This window comes from Arachis hypogaea, chromosome 16 (genome assembly GCF_003086295.3).
Source record: "Arachis hypogaea cultivar Tifrunner chromosome 16, arahy.Tifrunner.gnm2.J5K5, whole genome shotgun sequence".
NCBI lineage: Eukaryota > Viridiplantae > Streptophyta > Magnoliopsida > Fabales > Fabaceae > Arachis > Arachis hypogaea.
Genome location: NC_092051.1, coordinates 12,903,739 through 12,927,104, shown reverse-complemented (window position 1 = coordinate 12,927,104; position 23,366 = coordinate 12,903,739). Strand labels below are relative to the sequence as shown.

Genomic DNA, 23,366 nt, shown 5'->3' with positions numbered 1-23,366 from the left:
GTATAACACACAATTAGTTGTATAATTTTACATCAAAAAGAAGAAAAGATAACAAAATTTAAAAACCGTTGAAAATTTAAATAGTTCATCTAAATGACAACAGAATAAAACAAAAACTTTCCTTCTCTCGAGAACAGTTTCTTCAATGTGCATTGTCAAATATTGATATTCTTATAAAAGGTTATACACATTTAAGTAATTTTATTATTTTGTTAAATATTGAAAATGGATTGGAATTGGATTTTTATAATTAAAAAGAAATTTTATGAGAGATAATGAGATTTAAATTTATAAAAATACGATTTGTATATCAAAATCAGTCATTAAAATCAATCACCAATATTTTTGTGTATAAATACATATATGATTTAATTTATTTTTAATGTGTATTTATATTTTAATATATATTTTATACTGGCGGCTGACTTTAGTGTACATGTTAAATTTATAATAACGTTGTGTATAACTGTATATTACCAAAAACTTTCAATGGTAGATATTAAAATAAAGTGTCATTTATGTATATATAGAACAAACTAATAATATTGATTTTATCTATAGAGAAGCAACAACGTGTTCAGTGGCTGTAGTTTAGTGGTAAGAATTCTACGTTGTGGCCGTGGAGACCTGGGCTCGAATCCCAGCAGCCACACAATTTTTGTGCTTTTTGATTTCTTATCTGATATTCGTTAGGGTGTACCGTGTACCCGACCACACCTTATCTCCATACCCTTACCAAGGGGGGTCGTTCCCGCCAAAACCTCCCTCGTTCTTTTATAGTTTGGCGCCCAAATTCCATTTCATTCCCACTCTACCCTCTCTCACTCTTCTACCCACTTCTCTCTCGCACGCGCACTCTCTCTCCGTCGCCGTCTCCTCCGAAGTGCAAGATGAACACCACGGTCCTCGATTTCGACTCAGACAAACGTAAACCCCCCTCTCTCTCTCTCTCTCTCATATGTTGTTTCTCTTTTGTCATTTCGTTAACACCATTTCCTTCTTTTTATTTTACCGGCAGTTTTGGCCAGTGACTTTCTCAAGAACTTCGCTGACATCAATGGCGAATCAAAATACATGAACATCCTTGTAAGTTCTCCAGCTTCGTTTTTGCCTCTTATTTCTTTCCTCCTAACTTATCCAACTTCAAAGAATACTAACCCTAGTTCGCTTCGTTTTATTTATTTGTTTGTTTGTTCGTCTTTTTGGTTTCAGCAAGATGTAGCAAACCACAAAACTCGTGCTGTCCAGATCGATCTCGACGATTTAATTAATGTAAATATGTTACTTCATTTTCCCTTTACTTCTAGCTTTTTTGCTTCTTGTTGATCTGATATTCTGTCTATTTATGCGTGCCTGTTTACCTGTTGATTTCTGGGGGTTTTCAGTACAAGGATTTAGACGAGGAATTTTTGAGGCGTGTAACCGAGAATACTAGGAGGTACATTGGGATTTTTTCGGATGCCATTGATGAGATCATGCCGGAACCTACTGAGGCCTTCATAGATGATGACCATGACATATTGATGACACAGAGATCAGACGAAGTTGCAGACGGTGAAGATGGTTCAGACCCACAGCAGAGGATGCCTCCTGAAATCAAGCGCTACTAGTGAGTATCGCTTCTCCTCTTCCCCTTTAAATATCTATTGGCTTCGTGCACTATGAATGCTGCAATTTAGCTTGTCATTGCAATTTCCTGTGTTTTGGTTGTAGCAAAAAATTCGATAGTCATTAGTGTTATTTTTGTAAGTGGCAAAAAAAATGACTAGATTTTGCAAATTATGCCTGCCCTGACTTATATGTGACACTGCATATAGTTATCTTATTTTTGTGGGCATTGCAGTGAAGTTTATATTAAAGCATCTTCAAAGGGACGACCATATACAATTAGGGAGGTGAAGGCTTCATATATTGGTCAGATTGTAAGAATATCTGGTATAGTGACACGCTGCTCAGATGTTAAACCTTTAATGAAGGTTGCTGTATACACATGTGAAGATTGTGGTTTTGAAATTTACCAGGTAATTTGGGAAATCGCTGCACCAACTGCTCTATTCCCAATTTTTTTTTCTCATTATGTTTTTATTTGCTAGAATCTACTAAATCTTGACATGGTTTTTTCCTTCCCCTCCACAAACAGGAAGTAACAGCTCGAGTCTTCATGCCTTTGTTTGAGTGTCCATCCACTCGCTGTAAAATAAATAACAATAAGGGGAACCTTATCCTTCAGCTGAGAGCTTCAAAGTTTTTAAAATTTCAAGAGGTCTGTACTCTATTCTGTCTCAGTCATCAAAATGTGCGGACTTCTTATTTTTCTGTACAATTACTTGTTTACTTTAACTAAGTAACTGGAGATATGGTTCAACTGCAGGCAAAAATTCAAGAATTAGCTGAACATGTTCCAAAGGGCCATATTCCACGAACAATGACTGTTCATTTCAGGGGAGAGCTCACAAGAAAGGTGTTATTTTCTACCTGTTGACATTAAACTAACAGTCAGAACATGGTTTTATTTATCAAGCATGTGATAGTTGTGTTAACTTCATAGTTGGACTTCCTTTACTGTTTATATTTCCTTAAAAGCTCATGAATAAAATCTTTGCTGAAAATAGATGGGCATACTGAGAATTATTGATAAATGATTTCAGCTATGGAAGCTTAGCTGGCTAGTTATCTGATTCTGTTTTTAACCCTTTCCTGCTTCTTGTACGTTGTCAGGTGGCTCCTGGCGATGTGGTTGAATTATCTGGGATTTTTCTTCCTATACCTTACACTGGTTTCAGAGCAATGCGTGCTGGTCTGGTTGCTGACACTTACTTAGAGGCGATGTCTGTAACTCATTTCAAGAAAAAATATGAGGAGTGAGTTGCCTTTTTTTTAATCTTAACTGATAATGGCCGGCACTTTTTTTAATCCCACTTCCAATAAATTAGTTTCTGTCAGGTCTGCCAAAAAAATACATTTTTTAATAATATATGTTTATTTTTTATAAATAACCAGCTTTGATTGGGCTTTTTATGACTTGTACAAAATGAAATCCTTGTTAATTTGAGTAGTTGGGGAAACAGCAGCTGCCTAATCAATTTATTCTTTCACAGATATGAACTTAGAGGAGACGAGGAGGAGCAGATTGCACGTTTAGCAGAAGATGGCGACATCTACAATAAATTAGCAAGATCATTGGCTCCTGAAATTTTTGGACATGAAGATATTAAAAAAGCACTGCTTCTTCTTCTTGTTGGTGCTCCCCATCGGAAGCTGAAAGATGGAATGAAGGTAACTATGTAAACATTGAACCAAATATGTTAAGTGGGGTATTTTTCTTTGCTGGATATTCATGTTGAGTTGGTAGGGAATAGAAATTATGTTTTCATATGACACTTACCAATTTCTAACTTGTAAATACGACTAAGTTTGTATGATTTTGGTTGTACATTTTGGTTTTGTTTATTTTGTATTCTGTTTAGTTTATAGTTCCTATGGTATGTTATTTACCTACTACTTATCAGTCTTCATTTAATTGCAGATTAGAGGAGATTTACACATATGTTTGATGGGTGATCCTGGTGTTGCCAAGAGTCAGCTCCTTAAGCATATAATCAATGTAGCTCCAAGGGGGGTGTACACCACTGGAAGAGGTAGTAGTGGAGTTGGTCTAACTGCTGCTGTTCAGAGAGATCCAGTGACAAATGAGATGGTTCTTGAAGGTGGAGCATTGGTAATGCCAGCTTCCATTTTGTAGTGATACAATTTCTTTTTATATTCCCTATTGTGATTATGTTGCACTTAAGTTAGCAAAAAATGTGGTAAAACAGTTAAACACAAGCAATGCTGTTAGTGCCTGCAAAATTAAAATGGTGAATGATTGTTTTCTCTAAATTATTTCCATAGTTCCTATATCAATACATCAATGTCCTCTGAACTGTATGTATCCAGCTGTTAATGTATGATGGAATATTCTGGATTTCAGGTGCTAGCAGATATGGGCATATGTGCCATTGATGAGTTTGACAAGATGGATGAATCAGATCGAACAGCTATACATGAAGTCATGGAACAGCAGACTGTTAGCATTGCCAAAGCTGGGATCACTACTTCACTGAATGCAAGGACTGCTGTGCTTGCTGCAGCTAATCCCGCCTGGTATTGTTATTTCTTTTCAACTAGGTGGTGACAGGTTCTTATTGATGGTCATGCATGTGGTTCCCAAAATCTAATTTTATCTACACTTTATTGTGAAGGGGAAGATATGATCTACGAAGAACTCCAGCTGAAAATATTAATCTTCCCCCTGCCCTCCTATCAAGATTTGATTTGCTGTGGTTAATCCTTGATCGAGCTGATATGGATAGTGATCTTGAAATGGCTAGGCATGTTGTCTATGTCCACCAAAATAAAGAGTCCCCTGCACTAGGATTTACTCCTCTTGATCCCTCTGTTCTTCGGTAATTACAGAAGGATTACTAACTGCTCTGATTTTTATTTATTCGTTTTTGTCATATTGCAGTTTATTGCATATATGATGTCCATTTGATTGCATGATTCTTTGACATCTCTCAGTTTCAAGTATGCTCTTCTTGCTTGTAAAAGAAAATTATTACAAAGTAAATTGCTTGGCATTTTTCCAGTGCCTATATATCTGCTGCAAGAAGATCATCTCCCAGTGTCCCAAGAGATCTGGAAGAGTATATTGCAAGTGCATACTCCAGCATTCGACAAGAAGAAGCCAAGTCTAGTACTCCCCATTCATACACAACTGTCAGAACATTGCTCAGTATTCTCCGTGTATCAGCTGTAAGTCCTTTTTTCTTTTAATTGTTGATTCTGCTTGATAATTTAAGTTTCTTTACATGTTGAATAAAAATTAAGTTCAGATGAGGTAAAGGAGATCAATAACTAAGCATTTGGGATATATATATATATATATATATATATATTTGGATGGATTAGTGGTCTGTGTGTATGCTTAGATTGTCTCCAATTTCTTGACAGGCGCTTGCAAGACTCCGTTTCTCTGAAACTGTTGCTCAGAGTGACGTGGACGAGGCACTGAGGTTAATGCAGATGTCAAAATTCTCTTTGTACTCCGATGAACGTCAAAGATCTGGTCTGGATGCCATATCAGATATTTATTCCATTCTGCGTGATGAAGCTGCAAGGAGTGGCAAAACGGATGTCAGCTATGGTGATGCACTGAATTGGATATCTAGAAAGGTCAGTTCATAGTTCATACTACCCTATTTGGGCTATAAGTTTGACTGCTAACACGTGAGGTTGAAAACTAAAAGGACCCTAAAAATAATAACAAAAAGAATCTTACTTTATTGAATAAAGGGCCGTACACTACAAAAGCATTGACGTTATGAGGAGTGTAGGCAATCTTCAATATGAAGCCTATGGGTTTGTTTTAAAGATCATGTTCTAATCTTGTAAAGCCTGACTGCATTACTTTTTTGGCTTTGGAACAGGGGTACAGCGAAGCTCAATTGAAAGAGTGTTTAGAGGAGTACGCAGCGCTAAATGTATGGCAGATAAGTCCCTCGTTTGATATCAAGTTTATTGATGCTTGATGAGGCAATCTGGTTTCAAGAAGCTAATATTAGAGTACTGGGCGCACTATTGGGAATCATGTTCGGTATTCTATATCTTTTACTCGTAGTTTGATTTTTGCCAACCCGTTGTAAGTTCCTTTTATTACGGAGAGTTGTTATTTTATTTTGGTTTAATTTATTCATCCCGTTTCTAAAACTTTTATGCTACAGCTAAGTTAGGGCTAGTGCAAATTAGAAGCACATTAGTTGCTTGTTCATTGTAAAATCTATTAAGGTGACAAACTATTTGACGCGGATTATGTTGATACTTTGTAACAGACGAAGGCAGGAATTGGGGAAAGAAAAACTATGTAGTAGGTTTCACAAGGTTTAAATTAATAATTTGAGTTAGCTATCTTATGGAGACGAGATATTTGACTATATTTGGGATTAACAAGTAATCTAAAAGTATTCTTTAAAGACATACAAAATGAAAAGTAATAAAAAAAATTATACACTCCTTGTCCCGAAACCTCTGCGAAGGGTTTGGAATGCAGAATTCCAAGGCTTGGCTGTGCACCATTGTAGTTGCAATCTCTACATTATCAGGAACAAATTTGTCTTCGAAGGTGATAGAATGCACCCAATTTGTGTCACCAACCAAATTGGAATCAGGAGCGACGAACTTTTGAACACTCCCCTACTGCGTCTAGTCCGTGCTATGCTGCTCATCCGTTGTACACCACCACCTCAGAATTGTCAATTTGTCAAATAGAATGTTGATGGTTCTTTCACAGCTAGCTTGGGCAGCGTTGCTTGTGGTTGACTCATCCTTGATAATTTGGTAGTTCATGCATACCTTTGGGGAATTCTTTGTGGTCTTCAGCTGTGGCAAATGATCATGGGAATGTGATTGTAGAATCTGACTCAACTACAGTAATTTACTTCATCAAGGATGGCCGTCTCCCTCGTCATCCTTGCGCTTCTTTGGTGGAAGATATAAAGAATCAGGCCGTAGCAAAAGATTTAAAGAGAAGAATAGAGGACCCGGAAAATAACGATAAAGAAAAGAAAGAATAATATAGTGTAAATGAGCTTATTGTCATGATATCTTAATTCTTAACAAGATAACAATCGATAAAGAAAAGAAAGAATAATATAGTGTAAATGAGCTTATTGTCATGATATCTTAATTCTTAACAAGATAACAATCGACGGAGGAAGTATGTGTTTGAAAAGCTAGAACATTTTATAAAGGAGTTGTGCAAATTTTACATAACAAAATATGGAGAAAGAATCCAAGTTTCAGTGTTGACTATTGAAAAAGAAACTATGATAAATCCACAACCTTAGTCTCTTCTGTTCCATTAGGTTTCAGCCTTTCAGTGTCAAAAACAATTGTTTATTAAGGCCTTCCTAGTTTGACCTAAAAAATAAAATAAAATAAGGGCTTCTTGTATATCTCTGCTACTTCAGTGAAGTTTGAGCTTCTACAAATAACATATGCACTTCAACAAGGTTAGCTAGTAAATCCTACCTAAAAAATATATTATATACCCCAAAATATATACCTACGAAACTACCAAGAAATACATAAATTTCACTCTCTAATGGCAACTCTATCGTGTACTTTTGTGATGGCTTCAAGCAAACCCTTTTTGTCAATGGGTTTGACTAAGTGATGGTCCATTCCAGCTTCTAATGGGTTTGTCTCTTCCTGAGTATTAGCAGTTAATGCAAATATAGGAATGTGAATGTTATACTCCTTCTCTATCTCTCTTATTAGCCTTGTTGCCTCGTATCCATTCATCACTGGCATCTGTTAAATCACAAAGAATAACACTAATCAGCTTCATTGTACCCATATGATATCTAGTAATACAATAGAAAACTTGGCAGTGACTATAATTAATTACCTGGCAGTCCATAAAGATGTAATCATATGGAAGATTTGGAAAATCTCTAGCTAGACCCTCTTTAACTAGCTCCACAGCTTGTTCACCATTCTCACATTTCTCAACAGAAGCACCAAGCTGTTCCAAAGAAGCAGAAGCTATCTTGCGGATCGTGTTATCGTCTTCAACCACCATAATTCTCTTACCACTCAAGGGCTTGTCACTGCTTCTTGGAACTTCACACTCTTTTGTTCCTCCTTGATCATGAGATTGATCTCCAATGGATTGTTGTGGTTCCTTCCCACTCCTTGACCTTGAAGTGCCGCACTTTTCTAGTTCAGCTCTTTGAATTGTACTTGAGGAAGCTAGTATTGACCCACTTCCTCTCATTGATCCATCACCATACTCTGGAAGAAGACTTAAAACTTGGAACAAAGAGGTACCATGTAATGGTTTATGAAGAACAATGTCATTGGGGTCATAATCATCCTCATTTAGGCTATTGAAATCAAGATTAGGAGAAATTGGATTCTCTAACCAAACAACTCTACAAGAAATACAAATGCCTCTCTTGAATTCAGATACCACCCTGCATAGTTCTTGAAATGGTCCTGCTTTTGCATCAATCACAATCAGGACGAATCCTTGGGTAGATTCGATTTCATCCATGGATGCACTCAAAGGGGCATTAGTAGAACCATGTGTTGCAGAACTAGAACTAGAACCTGAACTTAAGCTATTCAGACCCTTCTTTTTTATCTTATTGAGGGTATGAGACAGATTAGTCCACTGCTTAACAACCTTAACTTTGATCCCTTTTCTCTCTATGAACCTTTGTGTTGCTCTTCGGCGCTCTTCTCCTTGAATCAAGAGAACAACTCGAGATCCCTCGTGCCAAGAAGTGCTAGGGCCGCAGATAGGTATCTTGGGACTCAAGGAACACATGCTTGAACCAGAACTAGTAGCATGAATGGTTGACCTGTGTGATTGAGTTCTGTCAACTGGTTTAGATTCACTTTCTCTTGTGATATCATCTGTTCTTTTCTCACATACAGTGAGGTGCACATTGAACCTGAAACATGTTCCTTTTCCACCATTATCCTTCTCCACAATTCTAATATCTCCATGCATCAATCGAACCTAGATAGGGAGAAAAAAAAATCATGTTAGTTATTTCCTTATTAAGAGCTATTCCCTCCCTCCAAGAATAACTGTCTAATACTCAAATTGACAAAATTGTTACATAAAAAAATCAATGTACCTAAACATAATTTATATCAAAATACGTGTGTGACTATAGAAAGGTGCAAAATGGTTACATACCAAAGATCTCACACTGCCAAGTCCCAAACCAGTTCCACCATGGTCAATAGCAGTTTCTTTGACTTGGACATAATTCTCAAACACAGACTCATGCTTGTCTTTGGGAATTCCTTTGCCAGTATCTTCAACTTCAAATATGAAATCCATGGTATTACTAGGATCTGGTTGGGTTGAATTAGAAGCTTCTATGTCATCATCATTCCGTCGTTCATTATTTTTTCTTTTGATGAATAAGCATGACCAAGGTCTATTTTGGTTAGTAACCCTCATCATTGACATTGAGTTTTGCAATACAGGTTTCTGTGCCCTTACCCTAACTGCTATGTGTCCTTCATCAGTGAATTTAACAGCATTGTCTAATAAGTTGCATAAGACTCTCTTGAGTTTAACTCTGTCACCTTTTGTGTGTGAATATCTGTGAACTGAGTCATTGAAGGGTTCCAATACAATATCTACTCCTTTCTTCATAGCCACGTTATGGTAAGAATCAACTACCTCCTCTAAGAATTGGAACACATCAAATTCTTCTTCCTCAAGTTGCATTTCCCCTGCTTCAATCTTGCTTGCATCCAATATGGAATTCAGCATTCCTATTCATTGTATTTCAATGAAAATTAATTTCACAGTGCCATGAGAAGTAAATAAAACCGAATGTTAATCAAGTTAATATACCATTACACATGGATGATAAATATGTCTTTGTGAAACTGTTATATCTACATATAAAATATAGATGCTACTCTAAGAAACAAGAAATAATTTCATCAGATTTTATTAGTATATATTTTATAAAATATGAGTAATATAGATTTGCAAGGTCAAAAAGTTTAGGAAGTGATTTTAATATTGAAATGAGTTGCATCTTCCATGAGCAAAATCTTTTTATAGATGAACCTTTTTGGATTTATCTTATTATTAATGCAAATGACAGCAAACACAGTAACACAGAGGAATGTTAACAGTATTGATTGTTATATAATTTACTTTAATATATTATATGCAGGTGTCTTGTTGACTCTTGTAAGATGAAAAATAAAATAAATCAAGTACTTGCAATAAGGGTAATTAAGAGAAATAATTAAGCAATGTTACCTAGTAAATCCTTGGTACAAGAGTCCATTTGTTTGAGATTGGAGTTTAGTTCTGATGAAGAAGGGACAAGTTGTGAAGATGACAACTCTATCAAACCAGTCAGGGTTGCGAGGGAAGCACGAACATCATGGCATGCTGTCGCAAAAGCAATGCTCTTATTCTTACTCTTTCTCTCAGCTTCCTCCGTTGCTTCTTTTTGCTTCTTTACTGCCTTTTTCATAATTACAATGCTAATTGTGCCAATTAAGGACATAATCACCATGGCACTCAGTACCATCAACCCATATCTCTTAAATTCCTTTATGAAATTGATCATTGCTCCATTTTTTGGCACTCCCACAACATACACCTGAACACATTATATGTAAATAATCAACCAAGAAACTAAAGAATATAGAAAACTTGTGCTCCGATAAACATGTTCAAAGATAATCAATAAAAGAATATAATTGTTTTTTGTGTTTGTTATATTATATAAAAGATGATCAATAAAAAAGATTAAGAAGTTGTACCAATTTAATCCCCATTATCTGAATTGAGGAGCAGTGCATTAAATACTCAACGCCCTGAATCTTCAAAGTAGAAGCAACAACTTCACCATCATTTTTGCATGTAACTGAACCCTGATAATAACTAGTGTGATTATTCACATATTGAAACGAAACCGTGTTGTTCTTAGCAACAACCATATGAGTATTCTTGATCCCTTCTTGAAGCACTTGTCCATCTTTTGTAGCTAGATACAACATGGCACCTTGTTGGTGATGACTGATAACACTAGAGAAAAAACCAGTTATTTTTGTTGCTTGAACTCCAAGAGAGATCACTGAACCTGTTTTTGTGATTCTTGATGAACTAATGAACAAGAATTCTTGATCATTGCTAAACTTTTTTCCCAATGTGACAAATCCATCATTCGAACCATTTAGTGCTTTCCCAACCCAAGTTGTATTAACATAGGAATCAAATATTGTTGCATTCCCATATAATTTTCCATTGTCAGGATTCACCGGCTGAACATAATAATGCTTAGAAATAATGGAAGAAGATGTTGAACGATTTGAGTATATTGCGAGAGGTTGACCATGATCACCATTGTAGAATGAAAAAAAGTAACCTTCCATTCCTATGTATGAGATTTCGGCTAATTGAGGAACTGTCTCAAATGATTCAAATAATAATGGAGCAACCTACACCAGAAAATAAATAAAACAAACAAGGTTAGATTAAAATGCTGAAACAATAATATTTGTACTGATTAACATTAAATTAACCTTGGTTTTAATGTCAGAAAATGAGATGTTGGTAGCATGGAGAGCTGAATTTATAAATCTTGCTAAATTCTTGGAGGAATAATTCATGGGTTGTATGAGTGTTGTCAATGCCTCAATTTCTGACTGGAATTGAAAGAGAACTTTATGTGAATTTAAATTCACATGATACTCCAAGCGTGTAAACAATACATATGAACATAGTATCAATGACACAAGTAGAATAAAGTATGTCTGTCACAAAAAAAAAAACATATATAAGTATATTATCTTAAAAAAAAAAACTAAGCAATAACAAGCTTTATCATTTTGTTTTGTTTAGTAAAAAATATCAATTGAATGGTAAATAATTAACAAAAAATTATTAAGTGGTAGTAAAATACCAGTATGAGAAAAAATGAACAAGACGGCTTCATTGGTCATGTAATGAGGAACAATGTGTATCTTTGTTCTGTGAATTACAAACTTCATCAACTCACTCACGTGTATATATATATAAATATAAATAATTATAATGTAGGATAGATTTTTTCTGAAAGTTTTCCTACAAAAATATAGGAGAAGATCTTTTTTATTTTGTTTCTTTATTTGATATGATATGATTGATTGATTGATTTTAGAAAATATTTTATGTGTGGACCAGATCTTGTGACAATTAACTAACTGAAATAATTGATTTTATATTCTAATAGTATAATCTAAGTTGTTAAGTTCTTAAACAATACTCATATCACCTAAAATAAATTAATAAGGTAGTTGGATAAGTTAAGTTCAACTTAATTCAAACGATACATACAAATGAAACAACGGCTATAGAGATGAAATTCTATAACATAGTATAAGGTCCTCAATTAGATTAAAAATTAAATATCAAACTTAAGATATATATTAATGTGCTCCGCAAAAAAATAAGAAGTGCATCGGTTTTTTTTATATTCTACATTTTAAATTTGAGTCATTGATATAAAATATAATAAATTAATAATTAAATTTTATTTAATTAACGAGAAGTGCAACGCATATTATTTAGTAAAAAGTATTTAAACTTTAAAGATAAGCCGAAAAAAAAAAAACAAAAAACAAAATTCACAACAAAAAATCTACCACAAAATGCTTAACATATAAAACTAATAAAATTATATAAGAGAGTAAGTAATATATATATATAGAAAATATAAAAGAGAGATAGAAGATAGTTTCCAAAACTTACTATTGAAATATGAGTAAATGTCTTTTTCGGTTCTTAACCATTTGTTCGATGGACTTTTCACTCTCTAAAAAATTTAAACATTCAAATCGGTCCCTATCTACTTTGGTATATGTCCCAAATAGAAGATAGTCCCTGGTTAGGGACCGGAAAGGGCATTTACTCAAAGTAGATAGGAACTGGAACGTACATATATCAAAGTAAATAGAGACCAATTTGTGTGTTTAAATTTCTTAGAAAGTGGGAAGTCCATCGAGCAAATGGTTATGGATCAAAAAGGACATTTACTCTTAAAATATTGATTATAATTTTTTTTTATTAACATGTTTTCCTTGTTTACGCGATTGGATAAAATAAGGAATAAAGATATAAATGAGAGAGTTGGAGTAGCACCCATTGTGGAAAAGATGGTTGAATCGCGTCTCAGGTGGTTTGGACATGTGAGAAGAAGACCGATAGAACATCCAGTCACGAGGGTGGATGAGATGGAAGATGGACAAAGAGCGAAAGGCAAAGGAAGACCTAAGAAGACCATCCATGAGTTGGTCAAACGAGATCTACATGTAAACGGTCTCTCTGTAGACATGATACATGACAAAGCACAATGGCATCGTTTGATTCATGTAGCCGACCCCACTTAATGGGACAAGGCTTTGTTGTTGTTGTTGACATGTTTTCCTTGTTATTAAGCTATTCACCTTTCAGTTTCTCAATTATTTTATGCTCATGAGTGAGCAGGGACGGATCCAAAAATGATATTATGGAGGGCCAATAACACATATAATATTAAAAATTATGTAAAAAAATTATATAATATAAGATGTATTATAAAAATATACGGATAGAGAATATATTTTAAAGTAAAAAAAGTATGTGTATACTTTTACTAACGAAGTGATCGATTCTTCGTATCATAAAATTTACCGATAATAGAATTTGTGTCAAAATTTTTAGCAATTTTTTTTCAATATAATTAAAAGACAATTAGCAAGAAATTCATCTTTTATTTTGTTTCTAAGTTATTTTTCACAATATTCATAGTCTCTTAATTATAGCAATTGAAACAGAGAGAATTAATACCAAACGAATAAAAAAAACAGCCACAAGAAGAAAAAGAATTCACTTTATGAGATTTAAAATTTTTTATTTAATTAAAAAATATTAGTAATAATATCTTTTTCAGATTTTTTTAATATTGTTACTTATGTTTTAAATATTAAAAATTATTAATATTTAAATTAGACTGAACTTTTATTTATATTAGACTAAATACTAAATATTTTAAAAAAAAAATAAATTATACATAATAACTTATTACTATTAAAAAAAGTTGAGGGGCCGAGACCGCCACTCGCCCCCTTATATCCCTCCCTGTGAGTGAGGTTCAAAACTTCAAATCCAATGAAGGAATGCTTCCTCTGATCTCTGCAAAAAGGAGTTTTTTTTTTCCTTCAATATGTTTTGTCTTCTTTTACAACTGTTTAGAATTTAAGTAGAAGCTTATATCACATGCAGCTTCATTACTCAAGATTGTTCAACATTAATATTTAAGCCATTGGTATTAACCTTTCTTGTTTTTTTTTCCCCTCTAAAACCATCATTGTGTTTTAGCTTTTAATTAACATCTTAGATTCAGACAAAAACTTGATAATTAGGAAGAATATGATATTTTCCCAATTTATAGCTTTTAAGATATGATTTTTATTTTTACATAAAAATATTTCTACTATTGGATTGGAATAAATTGTTATATTATTAATTAAAATATTTAATTTTTGACAAAATAGCTTTTAAAAAAACTAATATTTTGATTCTTTAATTTAATAATGATCTCAATTTGACAAAATAAAGTAATAAACTAAATATAGGAAGAAATATTCAAAAATTTTTACAAGCCTATTAAAAAAATTAGATCTTTTTATCTTTTAAATATGATGATTTTAATTTTTAAGTGAATCTTTTATGACAATTTTTTTTAGTGAAGGGTAAAAGATAACAATTAAAAAAAAAAACTAACAACAAAATCTTATGTAATTAAGTGGAGTCAATTACATAAATCAAATGATGCTATTAAATTTTATCATAAATCATGTCTAGAGACTACAATGAAAAAGAACAATAAATAAAAAAATAAAAAAAATATACAAATAAAACTTTTCCTCCAAATTAATTTTTTTAATACTAAAACGTTTTTCTTTTTACTGGAAATAATGAACAAACAAAAGAAAGAAACAAAGAAACGCCCACTTAAGAAAAGCTGATCAAATCAAAATGCATAACTCTTCCAAAAGTGTCCCAAGGGTATAGCTACTCGAAATACTAAAATTAAAGGGGCATACGGCCCGGCTTCCCCCAAAACCCAGCCCGACCTAGAACGTCTTAGAAACTAATTTGGTGTAATTTTATTAGGTTTAGGATCAGATAAAGTTTTTAAAAATAGACCCGATTATTATTTCAGGTCAAGTCTGAGTCAAGACAATTCCGACTTCATTTGATCCATATGCGCTCTAAGGGAACTAAAAAATGTATATATGTTTTAAATTAATTTTAGTATTATGTTATATTAATTATAAGCTTATTGTTTTATTTTTAATCACACTTGTTGAATTAGAAAATAGATCAAAAAAACATCAAATTAGAATTTATGAACAAATTCAAGTTCAAATATAGATATCAACTTTTCGATAACAAGTTTCTTCTTTATAAATAAGTGCATCATAAATAAATTTTTTTATAAATAAATTTCTTTATAAATTATTGTTAAAGTTTTAAAGTTCGATTTTTATCCGGTTTGGACTCGATATAGTTGTGGCCCGAAAATATTTAGGTTTTATCGGGTTTAAGGCCGGGTTAAAGTCTAAAAAATAGACCCAGTGTATATTTTGTGTCGAATATAGATCAAGATAAACCTAATTTCATCCGATTCATGAATACCCCTAACTAAAACGATTGTTTGTTCTAATAGATTGATAAAATTAAATATTTCTATAACTTTTTTTTGAGATTATTTAGAGCATGTATATGACAATTAAGGGATTAGTTTAAGTTGTACATGCAGTTTTTTCACTTATGAGAAAATTATATATTTATCAAAAATTAAATTTTTTTAGAGGCAAAAATAACAATTTATTATATTAAATTGATATTATTAAATATTTATATAACTTTTTTAAAATGAGATTAATTTAGAGCATGTGTTAGTTATACATGCATGTTTTCTCTTATACAAAGTTTCATGTTAGAATATTGTGAATGTTAAAAAAAAATTGCTGAAATGACAAATATATATATATATATATATATATATATATATATATATATAGTTATTAAAAGGAGATAAACTTTTTTTTTTATTTTTTTTTCTAGAGTAGAACTCGCCTGAATTTTAAGTAGGGAGAATTCTAAGGAAGAGGATGGCAATTTTTCGAATCTTCGTTCCAAGAATTGATGGTAGCCTACGGCCTACCTACAAGAAATTATGAGAAATATAAGGATTAGAGTTTGATAATATATTCTGAATGTGTATTTATAGTGCTCGAGTGAATGAAAGATCTTAATAAAATTTGAATGAAATCTCTCTGGATTTATTACTAATCTAATTGTGATATGTATCAGATATTACTTCTTATGAACCACCATTTAAAAAACACGATTCTTGGGCTAGTAATAGTCCTAGGCTAAGTTGAGGAATTAGGCCATAACACTTTTATTAGGAGTTAATATTTAATTTGATTCTTGAAATTTAAGATTGGATTTAATTAATTCTTAAAATTTTAATTGATTTAATTTAGTCCCTAATTTAAGTTAGTTTTTAAGTTAATTTCTGTAAATGACATGTTGACACATTAACTTGTTAAGATTTTGACTTTTTATTTATGTTTTATGTGACTAAGATCTATTAGACTTTCTAAAAGTTTGATTGGCTCTAAAACATTTTTGTGAAGATGATAATAACAAGTTCAATTTAAAAATTTTGTAACTTTGTGAGCAACAATCAAGGTTTTGAAACTCTAATAAATCTTGATCATATAGAATTTGGGTAAGAAATCCAAATCACAACAAGTTAATGTACTAAATCAACACGTCGTTAACGAGGATTAGCTCAAAGTTTAATGTAAGTTATGATTATAAATTTTCAAGTCTAATTTGAGTCCATTGAAATTTTAAGGGTCAAATTAAATCCAATTTCAAATTTCAAAGGTCAAATTAAGTATTAACTCCTTCTTTTGTTTCAGTTAAATTGTTAGAAAAAAAATTGTTAGAAAAAGAGTTTTTTAAGGAAAAGTATTAGTGTATTTGGCAAAATTTTGATAATAAAAGTAAGAGCATTAAATCAACTTGAATTGGTCGAATGGTCAGCTCATTCGTCCATAGTTGTCAAAACTAAACCGGTCAAGTTACTGGTTTACTGGTTTATTGGTTCAATGATGAGTTACTGGTTCAACCGGTAAAACCGCTCTTACGTAAAGAAAAAATATAAAATAGTCAAAAACTTAAAATTAAAATTTGAAATACATATTTTTACTAACATTTTAAGAACAGTTAAGTCAAATTCTATAAATAACTAATACAAAGATAGACATATAATTTGTTCATACTACTATATAGTATCTTAATTAGACACAATAAGAATAACAATCTATGAATTATATCCAAAGAATAATTTCAAGGTATAAATATTTTTATATAATTTTTTTTAGAATAAGTAATTTTTATTTTATTTTTTTATTCATTATCATTTTCTTATTTTAAAATTAATTAATTTGTACTTCAATTAAAAAATGAGTTATATATATATATATATATTTTGAAAAGCATTCAAAATGCTAAACAATTAGGTTAGTTCAGTGGTTGTCAACTTGGTCTTCTTTTCAAAAGAGTCAAGTTCTACTCCCACTCCTTGCAATACATTTTTTCTAATTTCACAACCCGCATGACCATTGACTGCGTTGTTGATCGGTTCTGGTCCGTGTCGGCTTTGACCGGTTCATTTTTTTAAGCGGTCAGTATACTAAATCGGATCGGTATAAGGTTCGGTTCACCGGTTTTTCAGTTGAACTGGCCGGTTCGGTCCGATTTTTACAACTATGCACTCGTCTATTTAAGCAAAAGCTAAGGGTTTGAATTTCACTTTGTACAGCAACCCATTAGCTAGGACACCCTTAATCCAAGATTAAAAAAAAAAAAGAAAAAACATATTTTTAAAATTTTTTTACTTAAAAAATATTTTAAACATAAAGAAACTGCAGCAGACAGTTTCTGAAGGAGCATAAACATGTATAAACCGTTGGAGGGTGTTATACGAAAATGGAGGCTTATGAAATTTCTGGGAGGGAGCTGTAGATTATACATGGCTAAACTCTCTATATACAGCAGTGGAGGGCAAATGTGAAGTAGTTGAGTGCCATTCTTCACAAGAGGGTGAGGAGAGTTTTCTATTTTTATGGCAGTTAAATATTTAACTTAATCATAAATAAGTTCCGAATTAAAGAATTAACATATTTTATTTTGTCAAATATTACATTTTCTTATATCTTAATATTTTCTTATATCTTAATATATATATTAAGATATAAGAAAATGTAATATTTGACAAAATAAAATATGTTAATTCTTTAATTCGGAACTTATTTATGATTAAGTTAAATATTTAACTGTTGTAAAAATAGAAAACTCTCCTCACCCTTTATTGCGAAGAATGACACTCAATTACTTCACATTGGCCTTCCCTACTGTATATAAGAGTTTAGTTATGTATAATCCGTGACTTCCTCCCACATATTTCATAAACCTCTATTTTCGCATAAACCACTATACCGCAATTTATACATGTTGAAGGTTGTGGTAGGCTTAGAAAAGGGGGGTTGAATCTATGCCTTTCTTTTAAGTTACTGAACTGACCATTTAAAAATAGTGTTTGAATTTTGATTCTGTTTGAACTCAACAGTAGAAATTTATGAGACAATTTATTTTTATCTCATGAATATCAAAAAACAGAACAGTGCAGAGAAAGGAATAGCTAACACCAGCATGTATCCTGGTTCGGTTGCCTTGTGCTATGCAACCTACATCCAGTCTCCTCCACAACAATGGAGGAATTTTCACTATAGTTAACAGTATTACATACACCAATTCCACAGGATTGACACAATCTTTTCACACTCAAGTTCTAACCTAACTTGACATTGGCTATGCTAATACCTAACTATTCACTCTTAGTGCTAACCCAACTAAGAAAGGGATACCTTACAGGTACAAGATACAAGTCATGAACATACCTAAAGAAATCTGAAAATAACTCTAGGCTTTTCTCTCAAGTGTATCACTCAGCCTTTTTCCACTCATGGCTTTTTCTTTATCTCTCTTATTATGCCTTTTCACTCAAGAAATTACAGAAAGATAAACATTGAAAAGTACATTACAATCAGTAAAACATGAAGGAGATTAACTTCATCAACAGCCTCTTTGCTATGTGAAAAACCAGATTAGCAAGCCTCTGATTCAGTTCTTCATACTGGCGGAATGCACCTTTGACTAGGAAACACTGTCCAGTTAGATGAACTTCTTCAAAGACCTTTTCTCATAACATACACCTCAAGAACACTGGTTTTCTCTCCTTGACTTCTGAATGAGCAGCAAGCCTCTTTTATCTCCTTGCATATTGCTGGGTTCACCTTCCTAGGTCAACATCTTGAGCCTTGAGCTTCACCAACCCAGCCGTTCACCTTTTTCCCAGTAATCTTCAAAATAGAAACTTTGCTTCTGACTTCTCTATCCTAACCGAAATCCATAAAGCAGCAACCACAAGAGTCTTCCAATGGTCAACTTAATCTGAACCCTTGAAAACCAACTTGGTCCCCAAGACATGTTTGAGACTGTGGATTTACCGCAGAGAAGAACAGAAATCCTCTTTTCCATATAGCTCAAAACGGAGTGACAGAGAGTTGAAGATGAAGAGAAGAAAGTGTGTTGCATGTAAGAGGAAATGGGTTACCTTTAACCTAAGCTTGATATGGTTTGAATTTTGCTGATTAGACTTCTGCGTTTCAAGCTTGGACTTTCTCTTTCTTGCTTTTTTGATGATCACCTTAGGGAAGAAGCTTTCTCTTTCTCTTTCTTACTTTTCTGAGTTTTGTGATTTGACTAAGATAGAGGAGAGAATAACATTGCTTTGGTAGTGAGACCAAATTGGAGGGATTTGAAATTGAGTTGGGTTTGGATCGGATATCCATTAAGCAACCCATTTGGCCCATCTGACTTCTTTTTTTGCTTTTTCTTGGGCTTCTATTTTTGCTTTCATCCCACCATCCGTGCTATTTGCTTTTCATTCCATTTGGGCTATAAAGTTGAATTTTGGCCTGCAACAATAAATAATTAGTAATATGCATTTATAATTAATCAACACAAATTATTTATTTTGCCCAAAAATAATGTTTGTCATCACTAATTGATTTAGTTAATTAACTCAACAATCTCCCCCTTGATGACAAACATAATCAAATAATAACCAAAAGGAATTGAATTTTAGTAAAGTTAGAAAACTTCCCTTTGATTGAAGTTACTTGATTTTGTGTTGCTCCCCCTTTCTTTTTCAAGAGTAGCTCCCCCTGGATTTATGCTTTCCTCTTTGTTCCTGTTTTACATTGTACTTAAAGAGAGCACAATAAAAAGCTACACACATTTATCTTGTCTAAGGGATATCAAACAAACAACACAACATAATCATCCCAACATCAAGCTAATACCAGCAACAAAAAATTCAACATGTGAAAACAAGTTTTAATGCAGTAATCAGACAAAAAATCCCAAAAGAATAATAGTAGCAAATGGAATAATAGTAGCTGTAGCAATGCCAATAAAAATTCAATAAAAATTCATAGGACAATTTCACCATTCCCTATTCTCCTATTGATATCCCTATTATCCTATTGCTATTACTCCCCCTTTTGTCATCAAGGGCGGATAATAAGTAAGATCAACAAAAACAACTTCGTGAATCCTGCAGGAAAGAGTTAGAGCACAGTTCAAAGTACTAACTAAACTATCAAAAAGTGCAGTAGTATTTAGAGTTATTACAATCATCCAAGATAAAAAAACAGTTCAACAGTAGCAAAAGAAACAGAGTTCATGAGACAAAAAGAGAGCAGCAGCAGTTTTCATGAGACAAATCTAGGCGTCAGAACCATTCCCCTCCGAATCAGCTTCCTCTTCAACATCAGTGGCAGGGTCTTCATCCTTTTGAAGGTTATCAATGAAAGTCATAAACACAGCCACTCTATCCCTTGATTTCCTTAGGAAATTCTCATGCTTGCTAGCTAGCTTCCTTTGTTCCTTGCTCATGGCAATTATATGATTTGATTGGGAGACAAACTCCTGAACAACATCCTTGACCACATTCAGCAGAGCGGATTTCTTCCCTGTAGAGATGGAAGTACCGTCGGTGGAAGGAGTAGGAGATTCCTCAGGGACAAAGTCATCATCTTCATCATCTAAGACTACCCTTTCAGATCTAGTGGGTCCTTTTTGCTGTTTCACTGCACCACCCCCTTTTAGATAGGAATGTCTATTTTGATAAACCTCATTGGTCAAGTCAACACCAAAATACTCAAAAATGCAAGTTAGAAACATGCCATAAAGAAGTGCTTTATCTTTTTCACTCCTAACAAAGTTAAACATGTATCTAACCATCAAATATGCAGATGAAATTTCAGTTCTGGTGAGAAGGGCATATAAAACAAGAGTATCAGTATAGGAAACCCTTTGATATGAACCACTTTGAGGAAGAATAATGTGGTTGACCATTCGGTGCAACTGAGCACGCTCATATCCCAGGGCTTTGTGAGTGGGTGTGATGCCATCAATTAAGGAAACATGTTCACAGATGTGAGCCAATGCATCATTGTAGAAAATACCAACACCATCATCCTACTTAACTGAAGTGTAAGCACAAGGCCCAACATCAGTATACTTCAATGCATCACTGATAGTTTCATTGTTTAACACTATGTCTCGGCCCTTTACATATGAGTGAGCAGTGCCTTCATGATATGTCATGTTGGCATAAAATTCTTTGACCAATAAGGGATAAATAGGCTTTTTGATGTCAAAATGGTGATTCCAGTCCAAAAAAAATCAAGTTATCCACAAACGGAAAACCTTTTCTTTTTAAAGATGGCAAATCAGCTAGAAAAGATGGACACAGGGTATGTACTGAATAACCCCTTCATAAAAATCACTGTTCATGGTAGATTTGAATCTATAGGGGTTATAGTTAGAATGAGAGGTCAAAAAATGAGTTTTGTGATAAAAAAGGCCAATGTCTGGTTCTTTAACTGATTTAAGAGGAACTCGAGCTTTACCTCATTGAGAGCACATAGGAACCGACCTGGATTTAGGTTGAGTTGGCTCGGGAACTGGTTCCTCAGCCGCCGGACGTTTGCCTTTGGAAGAGCTTGATTTTGAAGAATCAGGTTTTGAGGAGCCTGGTTTGGAAGGCGTCGCCTTTGGTGGTGGCGTCGGCTTGGCAGAGGCAGGGAATCTTGGTGTGGTTTTGGTCCGCGCCATGGGAGCAGTTCTTGGAGGGGAGGTAGGAGGAGAAGGAGAGGGTGTGAAGGTTTGGTCTTGGGAGCGAGTTGATGGTTTGGTGGAACGCTTGAAGATTTTCTCACGATGAGGCCTTTTAGCCAGGGTTTTCGTCCTCATTTGGTAAGTTTTAGGCTTTTGAGGGAAGAGAAATAGTAAAGTGAGTGGGAAGAAACCGAAGGGTTTGAGGAGAAGTTATGGAGGGAAGAGATGGAGTGTTGGTAACCGTACCCAAAAGAAAATTTCTCAAACCATGCAACTGCATCACCACTGATTTGACTTGAAAAGACATGACCTCATAAAAGAAAGATTTTATTTGATTTTAAAATAAAACAGAAAATTAATTTTAAACTTTGAAAACTTAAAAAATAAAATCAAACTGAAACCCTTTTTGGACTAGAAGACATTAAATGAAATCCCTTTCAAAAAAATTACACACACAAGCAAAAAAAAAATATCAACCAAACAAAAAATGTAATATTCATATTTGGGCCCAGAGATGGTTGGATTTAAGGAAACACATTGGACCACTCTAGATCTGACTTTTTTAGGTTGGCCCAGATTAACTTTCACTTGAAACAAGCTCAGAACACGCTGATTAAGGGGAACGTTCTTCTTCTGCCCAGAATTGTCTCATACCTGTTTATGAGACAAAATGCTCCAGCAGAAACATCAGCAAATATTAAACAAATAATCATAACTCAAAATTCCTAAACTAGTCCTAAGCATGTATAATCTGTCCTCAGCAAGTGGTTTTGTGAAAATATCTGCTAATTGCTCCTCAGATTTAACAAATTGAATGCTAATATCCCCCTTTTAGATATGTTCTCTTATTGAGTGAAAATTCACTTCAATATGTTTAGTCCTAGAGTGCAAAACTGGATTTTTAGAAATATTAATGGCACTCATATTATCACACATCAAGAGAATATTTTCAGCATTTAATTTGTAATCGGCAAGCTGTGTTTTTAACCATAAAAGCTGACAACAACAAGAAGAAACAGATATATACTCAGCCTCTGCAGTGGATAAGGCCACTGTTGGTTGCTTCTTACTTGACCAAACATTTAATGACTTTCCAAGGAAGCAACATAGGCCTGAAGTGCTCCTTCTATCAACTCTATCACCGGCAAAATCTGCATCACAATAACCAATGCAGAAAGATGTGACTCTTTTGGTTTGGATTAGAACTTAGAACACAATCCAATACTTTGTACAATATCGGGTCTAGAGGAAGTTAAGTACATAAGAGAACTAATCATTCCTCTATACCTAGTCTCATCAACATCTTTCTCAGTTTCTCCCTTATCTAATTTTGAATTAGGATGCATGGGAGTTCCCATGGGTTTGGCATTTTTCATACTAAATTTCTTAACTAATTCCTTGGCATACTTCTCTTGATGAATGAAAATACCATTTTCAGTTTGTTTAATTTGCAGCCCAAGGAAAAAATTAAGTTCACCCA

The 23,366-nt window shown here is 33.4% G+C and overlaps 2 protein-coding genes and 1 non-coding gene across 3 annotated transcripts; 2 read left to right on the top strand and 1 right to left on the bottom strand.

Annotated features, from left to right (window-relative positions):
* Positions 1-580: 580 nt before the first annotated feature.
* Positions 581-652, top strand: TRNAH-GUG (transfer RNA histidin (anticodon GUG)). Its single transcript has one exon. It is a non-coding gene; the product is annotated as a tRNA-His (tRNA).
* A 142-nt stretch (positions 653-794) lies between these two features.
* LOC112757993 (DNA replication licensing factor MCM7) lies at positions 795-5,949 on the top strand. The gene is made up of 15 exons (XM_025806547.3): positions 795-927; positions 1,019-1,086; positions 1,213-1,272; positions 1,386-1,609; positions 1,844-2,021; positions 2,141-2,263; positions 2,372-2,461; positions 2,719-2,861; positions 3,099-3,276; positions 3,527-3,718; positions 3,971-4,143; positions 4,242-4,445; positions 4,629-4,794; positions 4,993-5,214; positions 5,469-5,949. The coding sequence occupies exons 1-15, from the start codon at positions 891-893 to the stop codon at positions 5,568-5,570; spliced, it is 2,160 nt and encodes a 719-aa protein (XP_025662332.1). The 5' UTR covers positions 795-890; the 3' UTR covers positions 5,571-5,949.
* Positions 5,950-7,131: 1,182 nt separating this feature from the next.
* On the bottom strand, positions 7,132-21,373 carry LOC112756673 (histidine kinase CKI1-like). The gene is made up of 8 exons (XM_025805299.1): positions 21,249-21,373; positions 20,687-20,882; positions 11,116-11,238; positions 10,354-11,031; positions 9,842-10,190; positions 8,750-9,339; positions 7,448-8,566; positions 7,132-7,350 (listed from the first exon to the last, which is right to left on the bottom strand). Exons 1-8 carry the CDS (start codon positions 21,371-21,373, stop codon positions 7,132-7,134), a joined length of 3,399 nt encoding a protein of 1,132 aa, XP_025661084.1.
* Between the last annotated feature and the right edge of the window lie 1,993 nt (positions 21,374-23,366).